This window comes from Narcine bancroftii, chromosome 2 (genome assembly GCF_036971445.1).
Source record: "Narcine bancroftii isolate sNarBan1 chromosome 2, sNarBan1.hap1, whole genome shotgun sequence".
In the NCBI taxonomy this organism is placed as follows: domain Eukaryota; kingdom Metazoa; phylum Chordata; class Chondrichthyes; order Torpediniformes; family Narcinidae; genus Narcine; species Narcine bancroftii.
The window spans coordinates 279958848-279982379 of NC_091470.1; the positions used below are offsets into that span (position 1 = coordinate 279958848).

Sequence of the window (23532 nt, forward strand, 5' to 3'; positions counted from 1 at the left end):
GCATCTTTGAAAATTCGCTGATCCAATTTATCACATTACCATCCAGATTGTTGATTCAGATGATAAAACAACAATGGACCCACTATCGATCCCTGGGCCACACCACTAATTATGGGCCTCCCATCAGAGAGGGAATCCTCTTCTACCTCGCTCTGACTTCTCCCACAAAGCCAATGTCTTATCCAATATACTACCTATCCTGAATACCAAGCAACTGAACCGTTATGATCAACTTTTCATACAGGTACTTGTCAATGGTATCCTTCCACGAAAACCCTACAAAGCAGGTTAAACATGACCTGCCAAACACAAAGCCATATCAACTACCCCTGATCAGTCCCTATCTAGCCAAGTACTTCTATATCCAATTTTGTTCGGTACTTTCCAACAGCTTACCCATGACTGATGTCAGGCTCACTGGCTTATAATTTCCCAGAATATTCTTAGACCCTTTCTTGTACAAAGGAACATTAGCTATCCTCTAATCATATGGCATCTCAGCTGAGACCAAGGATGTTTTAAAACCTCTGCTAAGACCCCTGCAATTTCTGCAGAAGCCTTTCTCAAGGTCTGAGGGATTATCTTGTCAGTCCCTCCAGACAGCAAGAACTGCCTCCATTCCAATTTGTATGGGCTCCATGACCTCTCTGCTATTTTGCCTATTTATTTCTAGTGTCTCAGTGTCTGACCCCCAAGTCAATGCAAAATTCCCATTGAAGATCCTCATCTCTATTGGCTCTATGCATTGATGATCTTCAAGAGTACCAATTTTGTCCCTTGCTATCCTTTTGCTCTTAATATATCTGTAGAAGCTTTTGGGATTTTGCTTCACCTTGTCTGCTGGAGCAACCTCATGCCTTTTTTTTAAGCTTTCCTAATTTCCTTCAACTATTTTATTGTATTTCTCATACTCATGTGCCTCATTTATTTCTTGTTGCCTGTACCTGCTATTCATCAACTTTTTTCTTAACCAGGGTCTCAACATCTTTTGAAAATGAAAGTTCCTTATACCTGTTAGCTATGCCTTAATTTTAACAGGAACACAATCTCTGTACTCACAAAATTTCACTTTTGAAGACCTCCGACACATCAAGCACATTGCCAGATCTTCAGATGACACAAACTATTCTATATGCAAAATGTCAGAAAATGTTACAATTTTTTTTAATGAGGCCTAAGTATATTTCAATACCACACTAAATAAACCCAAAAGACTCAGTTTCTTTCCTGGCTCCTTAAAAGTAAGCACATGGGCATAATTAATAAGACTTCCCAATGTATATTAATTGATTTGGGAGCATGCTCAGTTTTATTTGCTAAAATGGATTCCAATTTAATTCAAATTTGACTGTTTTTTCTGCTTGATTGATGAAATAAATGTTGCTCAAAAGTTAGAGATTTCACGGAGGTTGATGCCCATTGGCAACCAACAGAAAAAGAAATGGAATGCTCCAAAGGCTGCATTTTAACAGATTCACACTTTGTTGAAAGATTACTTGAAAAGAAAAGCAATTCCTCTTTAGTGCATTGAACTAGCATCCAAGACTGCTTGGTTAAAAGCATAGGGTTCAAATCCATCCACCAACTTAACATGTTTGTCCGACATGATAACATTTAAAAATCCTATCTCAACTTGACAAATTTATAGCTATGAAAATTATTAGAGAAAGCTGGGATACATATATTTGGACTGTTCAATTAAATATAATATACAAAAAAATGAGTTGCATACAAGTAGAAAAATAAAAGGTAAACTATCTACAATCTTTAGATTTTAGCAGAACAAGACTGAAATGTGCAAGTTATGAAAAGTCAGGGTCGCCATTTCTGAAATGTTCAGAATTTCCATTTATCAATAATTCAGAATAGCCATACCTGGGATTTCCTCGTAGTGCAGCATGGTGAAGAGCATTGAAACCATTGTTGTTAGTGATTGTTACATCTGCACCTGATTCGAGCAGCACCGAGAGCATATCATCCCGTTTTTTGCTTATTGCATCGTGAAGAGGTGTATCACCTTCAGAATCCTGCAGAAATAATAAGAGGTTTATGTTCTGAATGTTGTATAGATGTAAAAACAAAGCTACATGAAAAAAAGTTCATTTTCTGTGAAAATATTTTCTTCAAAGGAGACTTCAAGGTTTTTAGTAATCTAGACTTGTTTTTTTTACCCCTCAAAAAAATGTCGGTATATTGAACTTTCCAGAAGAAACATAGAAAAAAAATTACAAAACAAAATTCCTCAACACTTAAAGAGCATTTTTGCTGAATAATGTCTCAAAACTAAATATAGTCAATTTTTTTTTGCTCATAATAGTCCCCTGATAAAAAGGATGCTCTATGATTATCCACTGATAAATAAATTAACAAATCATAGAATATTCTTTACAGGTATCATGAAAAACAATAATCAGGAAATAAACTTCCAAAGTCACCAAGAATTTTACATTTAAATTGAGATTGCTTAAATGAAAAATGATGTAAAACCTAATGAAAGTGCTCAAATAAATTTGGAATATGTATAAAGGTGAACCTAGTATATCTGCAGTTTATTCCCACATAAAATGATGGCATAAATGAAGTCATACACGAGGACTAAACAATGCTGATAAAGAACTACATTTTAAATTTCTGTCTCTTTGAATACTATTTTTGATTATTGTTCCATGGCATTATTTTTAATCAGATGCTGAAATAATGATATGATGTTATTTTTAAAAATCCTCAAAATTCATTTCATTTTCTTTAAAATCAATCATAGTTCGACAATAATGACTAAACAACTATAGCTCAACAATAAACACTAAGAAGTTAAAAGTAAAAATGGTACATCATAAATCATATACACTTCTATTTGAACACTTAAGCCCCTTTTACACTTGCTTCCCACTAAATTGGCTGTTCAGTGTCCCAGGATAGGAATGGCATTTTTGCTGTTCACACTTGACCACTCTTAACTGGGACACTGCATGGGTTCCCACTTGCAAGGAGCCATCTCCGAGGGTTAGGACCATTCTACCTTCAACCGGGGATGTCATGACACGTTGAGCGATGGTGGACCTGCCTTAAATCCTGCTCAATATATTATGATCTTATATTTGAACAAAATTAATCATGCCTAATTATAACAAAAATAAGCTTTATGTACAGTACAGTATGAGCCCTTCAGTCTCTTGTTGTTGTGGCGACCAATATAAACCTTTATAAGGGGCCGTGGGAAAGTGCTAGCAATAAATAGTAATAGCAGACAATTTTTAAACAATGTGGTAAAATTGGTAGCACTATAGCGCACAATTTAAACAGCGTGGGACAGTTGGTAGCACTATCGGACACAATATAGAAACACTGTGGGGAAAAAAGCAATGGCAGACCCAACTTCACAGAATTCCGTGTTGCAGAGAAAAGGCTGCATGCATGGAGCACTCATGGAGGGGTTTCTCTGCTGCATGGCATTCTGGGAAGTCAGGTCCACCATTGCTTTCCACCCCACAGTCTTTATAAATTGTGTGCTTATAGCGCTACAAACTTTCCCACGCTGTTTAAAAATTGTCCTCTATTGCTATTTATTTCCTCTCTCTCTCTCCCCCCGCTGCAACTTTCCCATGGCAAGTTTATACCTTCATTTTAATTTTTTCTTCCTTCACATTCCTGCACTCACACAGAAATTTGGGTAATTTCTTTCCCAGAATGCAATTGCCCATTCTACACTTTCCTGATTGCAACGCATCTGCAGACACCAAGGATTGTACTAGGGTTGAAGGCAGTCAATCCGCAGCGTGAGATGATGTCATCTCACACTGGCGTTGAGAAGATTTTCCTTTCACACTAGATACTTTTTAGGCCAATTGGCCATTAATATCTGGGACATTTGCAAGTGTGAAAGGGGCTTTAGACAATACAATGCATTCATTACCTGGAGGCTTGGGTGACATCCAAGATCTAGCAAAGTCTTAACAACTTGCAAATGACCTTTATTTACAGCAATGTGCAATGGAGTCTGTCTCCGCTTATTCCGAGCATTTAGATCTGCTCCTCCCCGGTGCAAGACATCAATAACTGCTCCTTCATCCCCAAAAGATGCATGGTGAACTGCTCGGTCTCCATCTTTATCCTTTAACACACAGAGAAAAATAAAACACAGTAAGCTTTGCTAAGTAGCCTCTTGTAATATGTAAAAAAAACTTCAAAATACTAGGATTTCATATATCACCTTCTTCAAACATATTGTAGTACATTTTGACCATTTCTTGAATGTTCTTCTTTGATTTCTAACAAGAACCACCTCGTCACTTGATATTCAATAAAAACTTCAAGATTTTCCGCAATAAATTTTTGCGCTCTCAATGGAAATTTACAAAAAGCACCAAGATTTTTGCCACACACTCCAATGAATGCCTTCATTCAAAGGCAGGAAAACAAATAAAGGCACAAAGCTTATTACCACATTTTCAAAATTGTATTTTTATCTATTTAGGAGTTGTCCCAATGAAACAAATACAGAGCAATATAGAATACCCTTAAAAAAAATCTAATTGCTTAAAATAAAACAAGAAAATCTGCAGAAAACTCAAATGTTTTGGCGTACAAGTCAATGCTTGAAACCCTAAAAATATATTCAAAAATCAGGGTAATCTTATACTACAGATATAAAAATTAGACTTTAAATTCACTAAAAGAAAAACTGCTCGCTGTAGATCTGGCATATGAAACAACCCTGAAACACCAAAAATAACCCAACCTACAACTTGGCCATTCTATGACTTTTAACTTAAAACTTGCTTCATACTTCCATCATTTTGCTGGAGTCTCCATGATAACAACCACCATCTGACCATGCCCAACAGCTCAGTCAACACGATTTGGGGGGGGGGGGGGGGGTTGTCTTATGCACCCAATATATGATAAAACCATGTAAATGAGGCTGAAAATGGGGACCCATCTTATCTGAAGGCTGGCATACGCCAAAATATACAGTATACGGAAATAACTGATTAATTCATGTTACACATTATTATCTCCACAATATAGACTGTGGATTTAATCAAGCAAGGCTTAAAAGAAAGAATTTGTGTCATATATTCAAGAAATTTCTGAATCATCTTGAATCAGCAACATGTAAACAGAAAAATGGACAAATCAATAATCTTGTTAACTTTATTAATTAAAAAGAGAAAAATATATAAAAATGAAAACAATATTGATTCGTTTTAGCTAGCTACGGAAAAATATATGGCTTACCCAAAACAATTCCCACTGTAATAGTGGAACATCATCAGAGAGAAGACTGATGAGAAATGACAATGAGAAAATAGATTTTTTAAAAATATAGGATTAAGGATAATAATCTGGTAAGAATAGAGCCATTATACTGAATACAGCTCCAAGACAATAAGATGCATTATTGTCTTGATGAGCACATGGGCAAAAGAAAAAGCATTGAGGTTTAGATTACTAGATGTTTCTATATGATCCTTTGCATCATTGTGCAAGTTGTACAACTGTGTAAAGAATGGTTAGATAATAAAAATTGTAACAAATGGGATACAGACATTACATTTTAAAACCATAGTTGGGAAATATTAAATAATAATCAAAAACAAATATAATGTCTTCTTCTGAAGCTGAAAATTTGGGGGATAAGGAAGAAGACAAATAAAATAGATATTTTCTCCTGACAGGTGAAGTGCAAACCAAAGGTAGTATCTTAAAAGAATCAAAGTGGGATAGCTAAAAATTGAAAGAGACATTTTCATCTAGTATATGCTAGCATCAAAATTTAATTACACACAATATTCCAATATACTTCACAAAAATAACTAGAAAATCAAAGAAATGAGCCGAAATAAAACCACGTGAAGGGCCTGACTAAAGCACACTATATGGGCCAAGCGGTCTTCTATTTCATGCGTGATACAATATATGCCTGAATCATATTGCCAACAAAAGATTATTGTGACTCATCGTTTCAGCAAAACACTCAGTGTTTTAAATGAGGAAAAGTATTAATTCATCACTTAAACCACATTTGGCTACAAGAACAATATGAAATGAGAACTTAAATGTTTGGTGGCAAGAAGCATATTTACAAGGCAAGATGGGCCCCTCAACTTCCAATTTCCGAAAGTGCAGTACTCTGCCTCAAAGAGACATTCCTTCAATTTTGATTAGGAAAGAAACATCATGCAACATGCATGAAATCTATCTCCATCTTAAAGTCATTTATGACTGAGACCCACCTCAAGGCTGTGTGCTCTGCCTGCTACTGTTGTCAATGCTGACTCACAACTTCACTGTCCAATTCTGTTCTAACAGAATCATCAAATTTGTGGATAATACAATAGTAGTTGGCCTCATCAGCAATAATGATGATTTGGGTGACAGAGAAGAGGTTGAAAGGCTTGTAAATGATGCGAGAATGACCTGAGTCTCACATGGACAAGGAGCTAATTGCGAACTTCAGGACAACCATTCTTCACTATACATTAACTGTTCTTTCATGGGGAGAGTGGAGAGCACAAAGTTCCTTGACTACCTTTTCTGGACTCACAAACCTCCTCTTTAATTAGGAATGAGAAGCTAAGGAGGCAAGGCTACTGTACCACAGGAGCACAACTGAGTGTACCTATCTGGCTGTATCATTATCTGGTATGGTATTAAGTCCATACAGACAATCATTAAAACAGCCGAGAGGATCAGTGGGACTCCCTTTCCTTTAATGATGACATTTACCGGGACCATTGTCGAAATAGGGCTCAAGGAATTATAGAAGACCCTTTCCATCCAGCGCAAAGTATCTTAACTCACTACCATCAAGGAGGTAGTACAGGAGCATCAAAATCATGACTGCAAGGCTGGGGAATAGCTTCTTTCTGCAGGCTGAATTGATGAACAATATCCTATAAATATGCAAATCAACCCAAAATATTTAAATATATTTTGATTATTTATGTGATCATGTCCTGTGCATTGTGTGTTTTTATGTGCAACATGGTCTAGAAGTAAGTTGTTTCATTGGATTGTGCATGCACAATCAGATTATAATAAACCTGAACTTGAATTACAACAATGACTACACTTCAAAAGTATTGTGTTGTGCTTTTTGGGACCTTGTGAAAAACACCATTAATTATAATTCCATGCTTGTTGGACTTTCAGACAATTTTGTGGAATTCAACTCGAAAGAACGAAACCACAAGGCCTAAAAGAAGTCATGAACTTGTTCTGGCAGACAAGGTGAAGAAAAATCCCAAGGGGTTCTACAGATATATTAAGAGCAAAAGAATAGCAAGACTTCCTTAGTCCTGCACTCAAATCCTCTTAAAGGCATTTATTTGTCTTTCATCATCTGCATACTCTGGCCCTTTGAACATCAACACTACCCAGTCTTTCACCATTTAATAAATACTTGTTTTTCTATTTTGTATCCTCACATCTTTCCACATTATATTCTATCTGCTATGGACTTGCTCACTTAACTTATCCATTACCCTTTGAGGCCTCTTCGTAACCTCTCTTTATACTCCTTTTTTTGAATATTTTATTTTAATTTTCATTGACTCGTAAAGTTCAAACAAACCATATAATGTTGTCTTAACATTCATGTAACATGGAGTCTGTATTTATCCCCCCCCCCACCTCCTCACAAACCCCCCCCCACTTTCGTACAACTGAAATTACAATTAAATTATATTAATACAATTAAATTAAAAGAAAGTTTAAAAAAAACCTCAAAACGAAACTGGAAGAAACGCGTCGCCTGCTCCATGTCCCACTTCTTTGATCATATTAATTTCCCTTCTGAGACAGATTGCTACTGTATGCCAATATATTTCAAGTAAGGTCCCCACACCTTAACAAATGTGTCTTGTTTCTTCCATAGATTGTAAGTGATTTTCTGCAGGGGAATGCAACTCTGCAATTCCATATTCCATCATGTGGTATTTAATTGGGAGTCAGACTTCCACGAAATCAAAGCCAGAAATTTCAGAAACTTTTGTCCACTCCACCTGGCTACGTATAAAGGTAAGATCTTTCTGGGAAAACCTGGGGGACATTCTAAAAAAAATTTACAAAAGTGGATTTTCCACAGGACTTCTGGAATACATTGGGGACACGAGTTTTAAAATGAACAAATATCAAATTTCATTGGTGAAGGTCGCCTTGGCTGTAGCCATGAAGCGTATAGCACTCTCTTTATATTCTTATCAAATGAACAATTCCACCTCATTTAATATCACCAGCAAACTATGACATTTGGTTCTTCCTCAGCCAAACTACATTGGACATCGTGGATTTTGCTTCCTGAACACTTTTGGGTGCATTTTATGGATTTTGGGCTGCTGATCACAAAAATCACCTTAAAAATGTTCCTATCACATACTGTTTTTTAGATTTAACCCATTTTTGTGATTTCCTGTTGTATATTAAGTTTATTTCAAGCATGCAAAACTATGAAGTACAACATATCATTTGAAAATTCCTTCCACAGTCATAGTGCACCAACAGTAACATTTTAGGATCTGACTTCAAAGTCCATGCTAGAAAACAATGTTATACACAAGAACAATTTATATCTTCCAGAAACACTAACCTCAACTTCCAAGTCAACACTGTGTTTTAGAAGAAGCTTCAGGACATCCACATGTCCATTCTGGCTAGCCGCCTGCATTGCAGTGTGTCCTGCACACTGACCATTCACCTGCAAGATTAAAACAAAAAAAAAACAATTTTCCACCATTCAAGTCCACAAACACCGCTCAGTCCCTTGGGAATGCAAATTTTATTGGAGAGATATAAAGAGTAAATGTAATAAAGCCAAGGCACAAGCATTGTATGGCAACAATATCCTTCAAATAGTCAGAGACTGGAAGGTGCATGCAATGCATAATTTAACAAGTACATGGTAGCTAATCCTAATGTACTGTTCAGACCTAACATTGGTTTGCTGGAACTAAGGATGAGGATAACATAAAATAATGAAGTAATGAGGAAACAACCCAGGTATTATGGTCCATATGATTAATAGATTATTTCCATTCCCAGACACTTGCTTACAGAAATGAGAGATGAAATCAAAGCTAAAAGCTTGGCTAAACAGTTGGTAAAATAGAACCTTGCATTCTTGTGATGGGTACAATACTGTCAAAATAATGTTATTGCTGTTCAAAAGGAAGGGTTTGAACAACATGGCAGGTATTGGAAATGAGAGTATAGATTCAGAAAGGAGAGAAGCAAAGCTAGAAATCCAGACACAAAAACAACAAAGTTTAGAAAAGAAGAAAGAGCAATGGCTGGAAAATAAATAGAAAGAGATTTTAGAAATTCTTCAATCAATGGGCTGAGTGAACAAGACAGATTTGATATTACTATTTATAGCTAAAGATGAGCTGAATAAGAGAACAGGAGAAAAAGAGCAAGATAAACAAGGTTAGGAGATAAGCATGGAAATCCTGGCAATGAATCTGCCAGTAATTCCGAGGGCAGAAATAGTTGGTCAACATCAAGGGTCAGAACCTTTTAATGAGATTCAATACAGGGTCTCAACCATTTCTACTACGTGACCCCCTGTTGCTTCAATATCTCATTGTCTGTTCAAGATTTCAGTATCTGTAGCTTTTTTGTTTTTCTACCAGTAATTTCATTCATTTCAAACAAGAGGTGCTATTCTAATTGAGACCTAACTTTCAGATAATTTACCTTTTTTAAAAAAATTAATGTAACTGTTTTTAAGCTTTTCATATTTTTTTATTCAAATTTTATCAATAACATTTGTGTACAGATTATCAACCTAGATTAATCAAAGGAGCAGTTGTCCAATTAATGTCCAGACTTTTTACAGAAGATTCACGGGTGTCATTGAGAATAATGAATTTCAATGTAAACTATGTGGATTTAAGACATTTGAGATCATTCGACTTGGCATACTGGTTCCTTAAGAAGAAACTCAAGAAATCCAAAATGAAGTGTCAAATTCTATCTAAAACTGATTCAATTGCTGATATGCCACATTTGCTTCAATTACCAAATATTTCTTACAGAAGATATTCTATATAGTAGAGTTGCTTGCTTTTCTGTGTGAGTGCATGTGTATAAAGTAAATACATTATTTAGATCTAAATACAGGGAATACAACCAAGTTTGTACATAGTAAAAAAAATGGCCTGATATTTAATAGTATAGAAGAAAGCTGTGTACTCAGAAATATATTAATTGAACTAATCAGATAGATAGAAAAGCACAAAAAGAAATTAATTTAAAAATGTTTTTGCAATCAGACTATTGGTTACATCCTCCTTACAGGTCAACCTTATCTCAAACTCCCACATCTGTTCATTCAAACTGGAGATCAAATGCTGATGTAACCAATCTCAAGGGAGAACTTGATCCAGTAATGAAACTCAAGTAGCCTGTCCTCATATTATTTGGATATAGGGGTGGAAGTCTTGATTAAAAAAATGCAGACGCGTGGTTTATTTTCTTTCATTTTATTTACCTTTAAGCTTAAAATAGAAATACTTTGAACTAACATAAATTTAAAAATTTTTCTATTTAAAACTACTATACATACACTATAAAACAACCTGTCAAAAGATTGTCAGGCATTCCAAGGGCAGGTGCTCAGGATCTGAATGATCTGCAAAACTACAGTGGTAGGAAACATGCAAAGCTTTAATAAATCGGATTTATTACAAATTATACCTAAACTAAACATAACTAAACACAATTTAACAAGATTGTGCTGAAGCTAATAAAATTGAAAACTCATAGTTCATATAGACTATTTAGGAGCAAGTGTCCACGTTCCCCTGATGAACTCACCCGAATAGCCATGGCTGAGATGAGGATAACTCTATCTAGAGTGAACCCACAAGTTGGCAGGACCAGACAACATACCTGGTCGGGTACTGAAGGACTGCGCAGACCAATTAACGAAGGTCTTCACAGACTTCTTCAACACCTCACTGCAGCAGTCCATTGTTTCTGCAAGACAGCCTCCATCATCCCAGGACCCAAGAGGGCGACAATAACAGGCATTAATGACTACCGTCCTGTGGCAATGACCACTATCATGAAATGCTTCGAGCATCTGTGGATGGAATGCATTAAAGCACACGTCCCAGGGATGGTGGATCCATTTCAATTTGCCTACAGAAGAAACCATTCTGTAGATGATGCTTTAGCCATGTTGTTTCACTCTATCCTGGCCCTCCTGGAGAATGATACCTCTTAAGCCAGGATGATGTTCATCGACTTCAGCTCAGTGTTTAATTCTCCAGAGGCTGTTAGAGAAGCTGTTCTAGCTAGAACTCAACATCCCTCCCTGTAACTGGATCCTCGACTTCCTAACGAAAAGATCAGAGTCTGTGTGGGTCAGTTGCAGAATATCGAGCACCATCACACTGAGCCCTGGCGCATCTCAGGGCTGTGTGCTCAGTCCACTCCTGTCCACGCAACTGACCCACAACTGCATCACCAGATCCCGCTCCGTGTCATAAATTTTGCAGATCACACAACAGCAGTTGTCCTCATCAGCAACAATGATGAGTCACATTACAGAGAAGAGGTGTAAAATCTCGTGAAATGGTGCAAGAATAACAACCTGAGTTTCAACATGGACAAGATGAAGGAGATGATCGTGGACTTCAGGAGGACCAGGAAAGACCACCCCCCACTACACATCAACAACTCTGTAGTAGAGTACCAAGTTCCTTGGAGTTCACTTAACTTGTGACCTATCCTGGACACACATAATCTCCTCACTTGTCATGAAGGTACTACAGCGACTGCACTTGCTAAAAAGATTGAAGCAGACAAGGTTACCATTACGTCAACTTTCTATAAGAGCTCTATTGAGAGTGCCCTGGCTGGCTGCATCACAGTGTGGTATTGATGCTGCAGAGAAATGGATTGGATGTCAATCCACAGGACCATAAGAGTGGCAGAGACGATCACTAGAGTCTCCCTCCCTTCTTATCTCCCCCCTCCCCACCCCCACATCCATCGACATGATCTACTAGGATTGTTGTCTGAAGAGAGCATTCAAAATCATTGAGGGCCCCTTCCACCTTGCATCCAACATCTTAGAGCTGCTCCCAACAGAGAAGAGATACAGGAGCATCAGAGCTGAGGAACACCACCAGGCTGAGGAACAGCTTCTTCCCACGGGCAGTGAGAATGTTGAATGACCAAAGGAACTGCTCACACTAACCATATGAGACTCTCATATGCACAACATTTATTTACTTATTTTTGTAGATTAAAATATTTGTCCTGCATGATTGTTTGTCTGTGTCATGTCTGATTGTATGTCTCCCTGTTTTTGCACCGAGGACTGGAGGATACTGTTTCGTCAGGTTTTACTTGTACAATCAGATGACAATAAACTTGACTCGAATAGTGCATTCAATTTGTAGAAAAAAGGATCAAAAGGTAGGTTGATGATCATGCTCAAGCAAAAGGACCCAACCATAGTTACATTAGGTTTCACAAGGAGTAAATTATTTTATTGAAAAAATGAAAGCACACTTTCACCTTTTGAAATTTTTGGAAAAATAATTACAAAATCATAGACCATGGAATATCCTGGGACTATGGCAATGCTGCTGATGTTGCAGACGCAGAAGAGCAGGGTCCTCCCGCCTGGTCAGAATGCCGGTGGTACCATACAGGATTTAAACAGCCTACAAAAAGAAGTCAGTAGTGTTTTTTTAAAATCCTGCAACCACAGGGACTATGCCCAAGATAGTGGTGCCTATACTGGGCAGCATACTATGAGGGATGAAAACTCCAGGGTAGCAGCAAATCAATGCAAGGCACCATTTATGGGGAGAACACCCCCCCTTAAGGAGCACAGAAGATGACCTTCTGACTACAGCAGCAGAGGGGTGAGGGGCTCAGCAACTCAAGGACCCACACAGGCTGAGGGTGGTTGATGGTTAAAGAATCACAGGTGGAGGGCTGCTGGTGACAGGGACCTGGCGACCAGGTATCGGAACTGCGATTAGATGTTTCGGAGCACGAGAGGGCTCCTGAAGGCCCTCGGCAATGAAAGCTTCCTGATTGTATTGGAGGTTTGGATCTGATGGTTTGAACTGGAGTCTGTGCGTCTGTAGGGGGTGTGGAAGCATTGGAGGTGAATCCACAGACGCTCATGTCTCTGAAGGGACTCTCTTTTGCTTCTCTTTCTCCTTTTGTTAGGGGCACCAGGAAGTGCTCATGGTGACTCTTCGTTTGCCTTATCATCAGACAAAAGTTGAAGCACATCATGTATCTTCCATTTTTAATGTATTAAGATGGGACAATAAAAGGAATCTTTGTACTAACAAGCTGTACCACATTGTGGTCCTGTTGATATTGACATTCCTTTTTCCAACCTCCTTCCACATGGAAGCATGAATGCAAAAATTTAAAGATAAATATCCATTAAAAAACCACAATAGCAATCTACTGGGCATTTTCATTTGTGTCAAGACACTTATCTTAATATCTACTTCAAATTTCACAAAAAGACATCATGTGCTGTTAGAAAACATGTATTGAAAAAACTCACATCAACGTCAGGCCGTGCCATTATTTCTTCCACTTTTGCAACATCACCATTAGCTGCAGCTTTAACAAGTTCCTCATTAATGTCTCCAGATTCTTGTGTTTCAAACAGTTTTTTCAATAGTTGGGATAAACGTTCTGATGAAACAAAACATTGTAATAAATAACAATTACAGCATTAAGCTTCCAATCAAGAACAAAAACTTTCTAATTTTACTCTTTATCTCTGCTTGTAACAGCTAAGAGATAAAAACCAGCGACTCAGATAAGAGTGAGTTGCAGCAAATACAGGGAGCATTGTTTCTAATTCTAATAAAGAAATTGATAAGTGTTATCAGAGTCAAATGTAAGACAAGGCAGACCTAAATGAGAATACCCATCACATTAGAGCTCAAGAATAAAGGGGGAAAAAAATCAGACCATTGTTTTCAGGGTTGGAAGATAGACAATGAAGCTATTTAAAATAATCTAACTTTCCAGCTCTCATTCTGTCTTCCCTCAAAGCAGCCATTCTCAACCTTGTTTTGGCCTTTGCCCCTCTTAGGACTCTGCTCAAAGTTTATGTGCCCCTTTTCCCGTGAAGCAGGTCAAGTTTTAGTTTCTTCTGTATTTCTCTCCTATCAATTGCATAAAAAACAAAAAATACTGATGTCAGGTGAGGTGAAAAGAAAACAAGGCTTTTATTTAAATGCGATGTTGCCCCGTTGAGAATGTCTGCTTTAGACAATGGCACATTACGTCCTCACCTAAGTACTTCTAGCTTTCTGATTCAATTACTCATTCAGTCATGGAGCTCATTTATCCACGTTTTTCAATCCTTTATATACTGTAGCTAGTTGCTACAAGCTATGGCTCTATAGCGCAGGAGAGGTTATAGCTCTATGCAGGTTAGCTCAGAAAGAACATGCTTTTCCCAGAAAGAACAACATGAGGCCAGTTGAGCTTTATTGGGCTCACAGCCCCGCTTTTATTCTCAAACTGAGGGGCATGGTTAAAGCCCCCTCAGCGCTGATTGGTGCATTTGCGATTCGCTTTCCTTGATTTCTCCTTTAGTTGTGGCCAATTGGAGGGCAGTGCTGCAGGCCTTGTGCAGCCTGCTGGATCGTCGCATCCGTCCTTCATTTTGTGAGGCACCCCAAGGGGGCTGCGAGGGGCCGCCACACGACCCCCACCCCCCTGAAACGGCAACCGGAATGTTGTTATTCTTGGGAGGCTGACCTCTTTTGCGGGGGGGGGGGGGGGGTTCAATCAGCTGTGTAATGTCAAAATGGGCTGGTTTCAACCTGTCAATGGTAAAGGTGTCCTCTTGGCCTCCAATGCCAATTACACAAGTTGAACCATTGTGCCATATTAAGTGGTATGAAAATGTGTGAAGTTCTAAAAATTTTTGGTAAAGGGGCCAGGGTTCGCAACTGCTCACAGAGGCACACTAGGGCTTCCCTGGGAGGTTCTTTGGTTTCCCTGTTAGTGGCCAGGAATTCACCCGGGATGACTAATGGCGCCCCATACACTATTTCAGCAGATGAGACTTCCAAATCCTCTTTTGGCATGGTTCAGATGCCTAAGAGGACCCAGGGTAACTCATCAACCAAGTTCGGCCCAGTGAGTCGTGCCATCAGGGCTGCTTTTAGGTGCCTGTGGAACCTTTCTACTAGCCCATTTGCCTGAGATGGCAGGCTGTAGCGTGGGGTAATTGTGTCCCGAGCGCTGTTGCTAGGGCCGCCCAAAAATTGGAGGTGAACTGGACTCCCCAGACTGAGGGACCCCAAAACGTGCCACCCAAGTGTTGAAGTGTGCCCCGGCACGTTTCAGTATATATTTCTGATAGGGGAACAGCTTCCAACCATCTGGTAGACTTGTCTACCATAGTGAGTAAGTAACAAGCGTTTCAGGAGACCATATAACCTTATAACAGTTTATGGGATGGAAACAGGCCATCTCGGCCCTACAAGTCCATGTCTGTTCACTCAAACAACTCCGCTAGCTTCCCCCGCCTATTCTCAGCTCATAACCCTCTAATCCCCTCTTATCCATGTATGTATCCAGCCTCCTCTTAAATGAAAGAATTGACTCTGCCTCAACTATTTCTTCCGGAAGATTATTCCATTCAGCCACCGCTCTCTGAGTGAAGAAGCACCCTCTAATGTTTCTCCTAAAATTTTGCCCCCTTACTCTCCTCTTGTTCCAACTTCCCATGCCCTCAGGGGAAAGAGTCTACTCACATCTAGTCTATCTATTCCCTTCATAATTTTAAATACCTCTATCAAATCCCCTCTCAACCATTTACGTTCCAATGAATAAAGTCCTAACCTCTTTAATCTTTCTCTGTACTCGAGGTATTTTAAGCCAGGCAACATCCCTTGTAAATCTTCTCTGCATCCTCTCCACCTTATCTATATCCTTCCTATAATTTGGAGACCAGAACTGAACACAATACTCCAAACCTGGCCTCACCAACGCTTTAAACAGTCGCAGCATCACTTCCCAGCTCCTATACTCTATGCTACGATTTATTAAGGCTTATTCCCTGTCAACATGGGAATCCACCTTCAAGAAACGCTGCACCATAACTCCAAGATCTCTTTGTTCTTGTGCATTCCCCAATGTCCTCTCCTTTACTACATGTGTCCTATTTTGATTATTTTTAACCGAAATGAAGTACCTCACACTTCTCTATATTAAATCCATCTGCCATCTTTCAGCCCAACTCTCCAAACCAAATCCCTCTGTTATCCCTGAAAACCTTCCTCATTATCCACTATTCCCCCTATTTTCATATCGTCTACGTATTTACTTACCCAGTTAACCACCCCATCAACCAAATCATTAATATAAATTATGAACAACAGGCTACCAACTAGCACCGATCCTTGAGGTACTCCACTCGTCACAGGCTTCCATCCTGACAGACAGTTGTCCACCATGACTCTCTGCTGTCTCTCCTTCTGCCACCTCTGAACCCATCTTACTATTTCTGTATTAATCCCTAGTGACTGAAACTTCCTTTCTAACCTTTCATGTGGAACCTTATCGAAAGATTTGCTAAAATCCAGATAGACTACATCAACTGCCCTACCTTATGCTGGGTGCTCCTGATCAATCCCTGCTTAGATATTTATACACACCATCTCTAAGAATACGGTCCATAACTTTCCCTACCACTGAAGTCAAGCTTACAAGCCTATGAGTTGTCCGACACCTCGTGCCTTTTTTAAATAATGGAAATACATTAACAACCTTCCAATCCCGTGGCACCACACCCTCCTCCAGTAATCATTGTAACATCACTGACAGTGCCTCCGCTATTTGCTCCCTGATCTCCCTTAACGTCCTGGGGAAAATCACATCAGGACCAGGAGACTTATCCACTTTTACTGACCCTAGAAACTCCAAAACCCTCTCTTTACTAATTCCTATCTTTTCCATAACTAAGCCATTTTCCTCACTTATCTCATAGTCCAATTTCCTTTTCCTTGGTGAACACAAATGAGAAAAAAAATAGTTTAATATCACTCCCATCTGATACGGTTCCTCGCACAGTTCACCGCTCTCATTTTTCAGCGGTCCTATTCTATCCTTAACCCTCCTTTTAGTATTCACATAACTGCAAAAACCCTTAGGATTCACTTTTACCTTATCAGCTATTGACACTTCATACCTTTTTGCTTTTCTAATTTCCTTCTTCAGGATTTTTCTGCAATCTATTTAATAATCATACATATTATCCATTTTTTGCTTCTTAAATTTAGTAAATGCCCTCCTCTTATCCTGAACCAACTTCCTTATTTTTCCAGAAAACCACGGTTCCCTTAGGCTTTTGTCCTTGCCTTTCGATCTGACTGGCACGGAAAGATCCTGTACTCTCAGTATCTCTTCTTTAAATATCCTCCAAATCTCCTCTACATTCTTTCCAGAAAAAAATCAGCCCGTATAATTTTCTGCAAATCCCTTCTTATTTCTTCAAATCTAGCCCCACCCCACTCGAAGACCTTCAACCTTGGACCTGACCTATCCATTTCTATATTTAAGTTGAAGCTAAAGGACCCATGATCATTAGATCCAAAGTTCTCACCAACGCACACTTCCGTCTCCTGCCCTATTCCATTCCCTTATAATAGATCTAACACTGCCTCCCCTCTAGTAGGCACTTCAAGATACTGCTGTAAAAAGCAATCCTGAACACATTGTACAAAGAATAAGCCATCCTGCCCTCTCACTGATTGTGTTTCCCAATCAATGTTAGGAAAATTGAAATCCCCAACTATCACAACCCTATTTCTTCTACACATCTCAGCTATTTCCCTGCACATTTGCTCTTCCAGTTCCCTATCCTCTTTGGCGGCCTATAATATACTCCTATATTTGTAGCCTCATCTTTCTTATTTTTTTAGTTCAACCCACAGACCCTCACACGATGAGTCCTCCAGTCAATCTTGCCTCAGCACCGCTGTAATATCTTCCCTGACAAGCAACGCCACACCTCCCCCTCATACCCCGCCAATTCTGTCACGTCGAAAGCAGAAAAATCCTGGAATATTCAGCTGCCAGTCACAACCTTTCTTCAACCATGTCTCACAAATTGCTACAACATCATGACACATCATGTGTCAATCCACACCTTAGTTCATCTACCTTGTTTTAAACCACACTCCTTGCATTGAAATAAATGCATCTCAGAGATCTTCCACATTTAACTTTCTGCCTCTCACCCTCTCTACAATTGTTACTATGGCCACTATTTATTACCTGCTGCTGTTCCACCTCCAGATTATGTGAAAAAGCCTTTTTTCTTTGCCTAAAGACTCTGTTCTTGTTATCCTCCCTGACATGAACCCTTGTCCCCAACCTTACTAGTTTTAAGCCCTAGCAAACGCCCCTGCCAGGAGATTAGTACCTCTGGGATTTAGATGTAACCCATCCTTACAGTATAGGACCCAGCTCCCCCAGAAATGGTCCCAGTGGTTCAAGAATTAAAAACCCTGTCTTTTACTCCACCCCTTCAGCCACACATTCAGTCTCCACCTGACTCTATTTTTTACCCTCACTATATAACTATTTTGCCAATTTTGCCCTTCTAGTCCACACTGATCCAAGTATCCTCCTCTAATCCCTTACCAGCACTCTGCCCATATCCCTCCATCCCCCTCCATCCATATACTTATTCAACTCTTTCTTAAATTACAAAATTGACCCTGCCTCCACCACCTTTTCCAGAAGCCAATTCCACACAGTAACCACCCTCTGAGTATAGAAGTTCCCCCTCATGTTACTATCGCATGGCACCAAAAGTAATCCAGAGATTACATCCTTAGTGGTCCTTCTTCTGAGCTCTCTGCCTAATTCCTTATATCCATTTTGCAGGACCACTTCTTCCTTCCTACCAATGTCGTTGGTACCAATGTGAACCACAACCTCAGGCTCTTTCCCTACCCCCTTCTGGATGTCTGGACTCATGTAGCTACATTCCAGACCCTGGCACCAGGGAGGCAAACCACCATCCGGTTTTCCTTATCTCATCCACAAAATCCTCTGTCTGTCTGCCTCACCAGTGAGTCCCTTATAACTATCGCCCTATTCTTCCTATTACTTCCTTTCTAGTCTAGAGGCTGACCCTACACCTCTGCCTATCTGAGCCTAACTATCCCCTTCCTCAGTACTCAAGGAGGAGCATCTACTTCTGAGGATTTCAGGCTCAGATGCTCTCTTTCCAACCCGGATAAGGGGTCCACTATATCAATGTGAACATGGCTAAACGTGAGTTGCGGAGGTTCAAATGTTTTGAGTGGGGCTTTAGTGTGTCTCTGGACTTTCGAAGTTTGGTACTGTGTGCATGTTCTGGCCCAATTAGTGAATTGTTTATGAAGACCGCGCCAGACATAATGGTTGGCCACTATCTTGATCGTGGTCTTGATGGCAGGATGGGCTAAATTGTGAACGGATTCGAATATCTGCCTCCTTCATGTGGTAGGGATAATGGGACGGGGCTTACCGGTTGAGGTGTCACAGAGTAAAATTGTATTCCCTGTACCAAAGGGAGCGTCCCCAATATGAAGGCCGGTGAGAGCCGCTCTGTAGGCTGCAACGCCGGGATTAGAGTATCGTGCCTCAGCCAGGGCCTTGTAATCAATGCCTGGGGAGGTGGTGAGGACAGCAGATATATTTTGGCGTGACAGTGCATCTGCCACGACATTCACCTTGCCAGCAATATGTTCAATGTCCATGGTAAATTCTGAGACACAAGAAAGGTGATATTGTCTGCCTTCCTGAAAGCATAAGTTAGTGGTTTGTGGTTAGTAAATACTTTGAATTTCCTTCCTTCCAGGAAAAAACAAAAATGTCTTTTGGCCAGGTACAGTGCCAGCAGTTCTCCGTCGAGCACACTGTATTTTAGTTCAAGTGGCTGCAGGTGTTCACTGAAGGCTAGAGGTGTCCAGTGTCCATCAATTAATTGTTCCAATACTCCCCCGACTGCTATATTGGAGGCATCAACCGTAAGGGCTATGGGTGCTTCTGATTGTGGGTGTGCCAGAGAGTGGCATTTGCTAAAGCAGTCTTAGCATTTTGGAAAGCCACCGAGGCTTCTGAATTCTATTTGAGATCTTTCTCGGTGCCTGATATTAGAGAGAACAGGGGCTGCATGATGTGGGCTGCTGCCAGCATGAATATGTGGTAGAAATTAATCATCCCGATGAATTCTTGAAGGCTCGTATCGTTTGTAGGCTGTGGGAAAGACTTAACGGCCTCTACCTTCTCGGGTAGTGCCCTAGTACCATGCCTATCAATGCGGGTAGCCCAGAAAGTTCATTACCTCTTTTCCAAACTCGCACTTAGCTGGATTCATAGTTACTCTATATTCACTCAGTCTATTGCACAGTAGTCTTGTACGAGTGGCATGTTCAGCCTGGTTGCAGCAAGCAATTAGGTGTCGTCGAAGTAGATGAAAATGGAGGTCCCGGATCACAGCATCCATTAATCATTGGAATGTTTGGGCTGCATTTTTCAATCCAAAAGGCATCCTTAAAAATTCAAATAAGCCAAATGGGGTGATAAGGGCTGTTTTCACAATGTCCTCTGGAGCAGACCGTGATCTGGTGGTAGCCTCAAATTAAATCTATCTGGAGAAGATCCGTGCCCCTTGTAGATGTGCAGTGAAGTCTTGAATGTGGAGCACAGGGTAGCGGTCAGGTGTTGTGGCCTTATTGATGCATCTATAGTCCCCATATGGCTTCCACCCTCCTGTAGCTTTAGGGACCATGTGGAGTGGGGAGGCCCAGGGCCATTAGAGCGGTGTGCAATGCCCAGCTCCTCCATTTTATGGAACTCCTTCTTCGGGAGGCTGAGTTTTTCTGGGGGGAGGCGGGGCACTCTGGAATGAAGGGGCAGACCAGTAGTAAGAATGTGGTGTCTTACCCCATGCTTGACCTTGGATGACGTAAATAAGGGCATCATAATGGCAGGAAATTTGGATATGATTCACACAAACACATCGTCAGCCGGCATCACTGAATGCAGGTGAGAGGTGGTGGGTTCCTTCTCCTTTAGTTCGAGGGTCTGGAACATTGTGGCATGCACTAATCTGCGGCCTTTAACGTCTAATAGCAGTGAGTTGGCTCATAGGAAAGTTGCACCAAGGATGGCTGTTGGACTGCTGCTAGGGTGAAGGTCCATTTAAAATGGCTGTTCCCAAAGCAGAGGGGGATAGTGCGAGTGCCATAAATTCGTATGTCCGAATTGTTGGAGGCCTTTATTTGTTGAACAGTTGTATTGTTGTGGATGTCAGTTATGGTCGGGGGGGGGGGGAGCATGCTGATTTCCACCCATGTCCACTAAGAAACAGTAGCTGGATAGAGAGCCTTGGACATGGAGGCTGCTAAGGTGGCCGGTAAACATAGCCATTAACAACGGCCGGCCTTTGGCATTTCCAAGGAATGTGCAGGGGGAGAGACATCGACAGACTCTGCACCCCGTCACTGATGATAATGACAGTATTGCTCACCAGGGGTGTCTGTTGTCCTTGTGGCTAGTCATTTGGTTGGGTCTTTGCTGCCGTTGCCTGTCCACATGCTACAGTGTCATGAGTGATGGGCACGGACATCTTGTGGAGTGCGATGGCTGTTTCCCTCTTGGCCAGCAGGGAGTCTACTTTCTCCACTACCTTTCGTGGGTTGTTGAAGTAGTCCTCCTAGACCATCATCCAGACATTTTTGGCAGCCTTTCCAAGAACAGTTCCCTGAAAAGCAAGCAGGGGGCGTGTGGCCATCATATAGAGCATGTCGCCCATTAGGTCGGATGGAGCCCTGTCCTCCATACCATCCATATGCATCAGACGGGCTATGTGTTTGTGCTTAGAGAGCCCAAAGGTGCGGGTTAAAAGCTCTCGGATGGTGTTGTACTTGCCTTGCTGTGGTGGCTTTTCAAGAAACCTGTGAACTTGGCAGCTGTGGCTTGGTCGAAGGCGCCCACCACGTGGTAGTAACGGATGTCATCAGAGGTGATCTTCCTCAGGGCAAACCATGCCTTGATTTGCTGGAACCATACTTCAGGCTGTGCTGCCCAGAAGCTCAGTAGCTTCAATGACAGCTTGATGATTTAAGAGTCTGTCTCCATCGCTGGGTCCAGAGTGCCGTCAGGGTCACCACTATAGCCAGCTGCTACAAGCTATGGCTCTGTGGAGCCTATAGTGCAGGAGAGGTTATAGCTCTATGCATTAAGCTCAGAAAGAACACTCTGTTCCCAGAAAGAATGACACAAACCTCATTTGAGTGTAGTTAACACTGAGTTTTATTGGGCCCACAGCCCTGCTTTTATTCTCAAGTTGAGGGGCGTGGTCAAAGCCCCCTCAGCGCTGATTAGTGCATTTGCGATTCGCTTTCCTTGATAGGCCAGTTAGGCTCCTTTAGTTGTGGTTAATTGGACGGCAGCAGTGCGGGCCTTGTGCACCCTGCTGGATCATCGCGTTCGTCCTTCATTTTGTGAAGGACCCCAAGGGGGCTGCGAGGGGCTGCCACAATACTACAAATATATCTCAACTCAATTTCAGGTGATCATAGCTACAAAATAAGCATCTGGACATTTAAAAATGAGGTGTGTAAACATTTCTTCTCTCAAAGGGTGGTAAATCTCTACAATTCTCTTTTTGCCAATCTAACATGGGAAGAGTCTGTAGCCCCTTTTCCACTGGCATCCCAGTTAATTGGCTGTGAATGTGTCCCAGGATAGGAAGCCCTTTGTGCCATTTCCACTGGGCCACCCTTATCTGGGACACTAATTGCTTTTCCATTGTACACAACTCATCCCTGAGGATCGATGTATTCTACTTTCAACTGGAAACCGGTAACCTTCTGCTGTCCCTTTTCCACAGACGTTATCAGCAAATGCCGGGGATATGAGTAGGTGATTAATCCCTGGCATGAAATTACATCATTTGATGCCAGTGTACAGACAATGTTTCTTTCCCACTGAACCCTGTCCCAGTAAATCCCCAGTTACGGCGATTATCTGGAGGAGGAAGAGCTTGGAGAGAGTGATGGGCAGGTAAGCCACTAAATTCCAGGGCTTACCAGGGCTTGGGCCTATTTGGTTCGAGCTGAGAGTTGGAGAAGGTAGCGACTGGAGTTTGAGCGATTATCTGGAGGAGGAGGAGCTTGGAGAGAGCGAGGGGGTTAATTGATCCAGAGGCCAATAAAAGGAGGGTAAGTATAGGAAAGCGGCCCAGTGAATGAGTGGCACAGTGAAGGAGTGGGTCTTTGAGGATTTGTCTCGAGAGGCTTAGGCGAGCAGAGGCTGAAGACGAGGCTGAGGACGAGTGTGTCAGGTAAGACGGTCATATTTAATTTAATATACATCTGTTTATTTATTACTTTGGTAAGGTAAGAGAAGGAGGCAAGATGAATGTGAGGGCAGTTTTCTGCTCTCAGTGTCAAATGTGGGAAGTCATGGAGTCTTCTCGTCTCCCGGACATCGATGTGTGCACAAAGTATACTAAGC

The 23532-nt window shown here is 40.8% G+C and overlaps 1 protein-coding gene across 2 annotated transcripts in view; it reads right to left on the reverse strand.

Annotated features, from left to right (window-relative positions):
- mib1 (MIB E3 ubiquitin protein ligase 1) overlaps nt 1-23532 on the reverse strand; it is a 240612-nt gene that overhangs the window by 129365 nt on the left and 87715 nt on the right. For both annotated transcript variants that reach the window (XM_069921103.1, XM_069921102.1), the window contains exons 9-12: nt 13550-13683; nt 8591-8698; nt 3914-4111; nt 1876-2027 (exon numbers count right to left, since the gene is read on the reverse strand). In XM_069921103.1, the coding sequence (XP_069777204.1) occupies nt 1876-2027; nt 3914-4111; nt 8591-8698; nt 13550-13683 (592 nt within the window). The remainder of the gene's footprint in view (nt 1-1875; nt 2028-3913; nt 4112-8590; nt 8699-13549; nt 13684-23532) is intronic.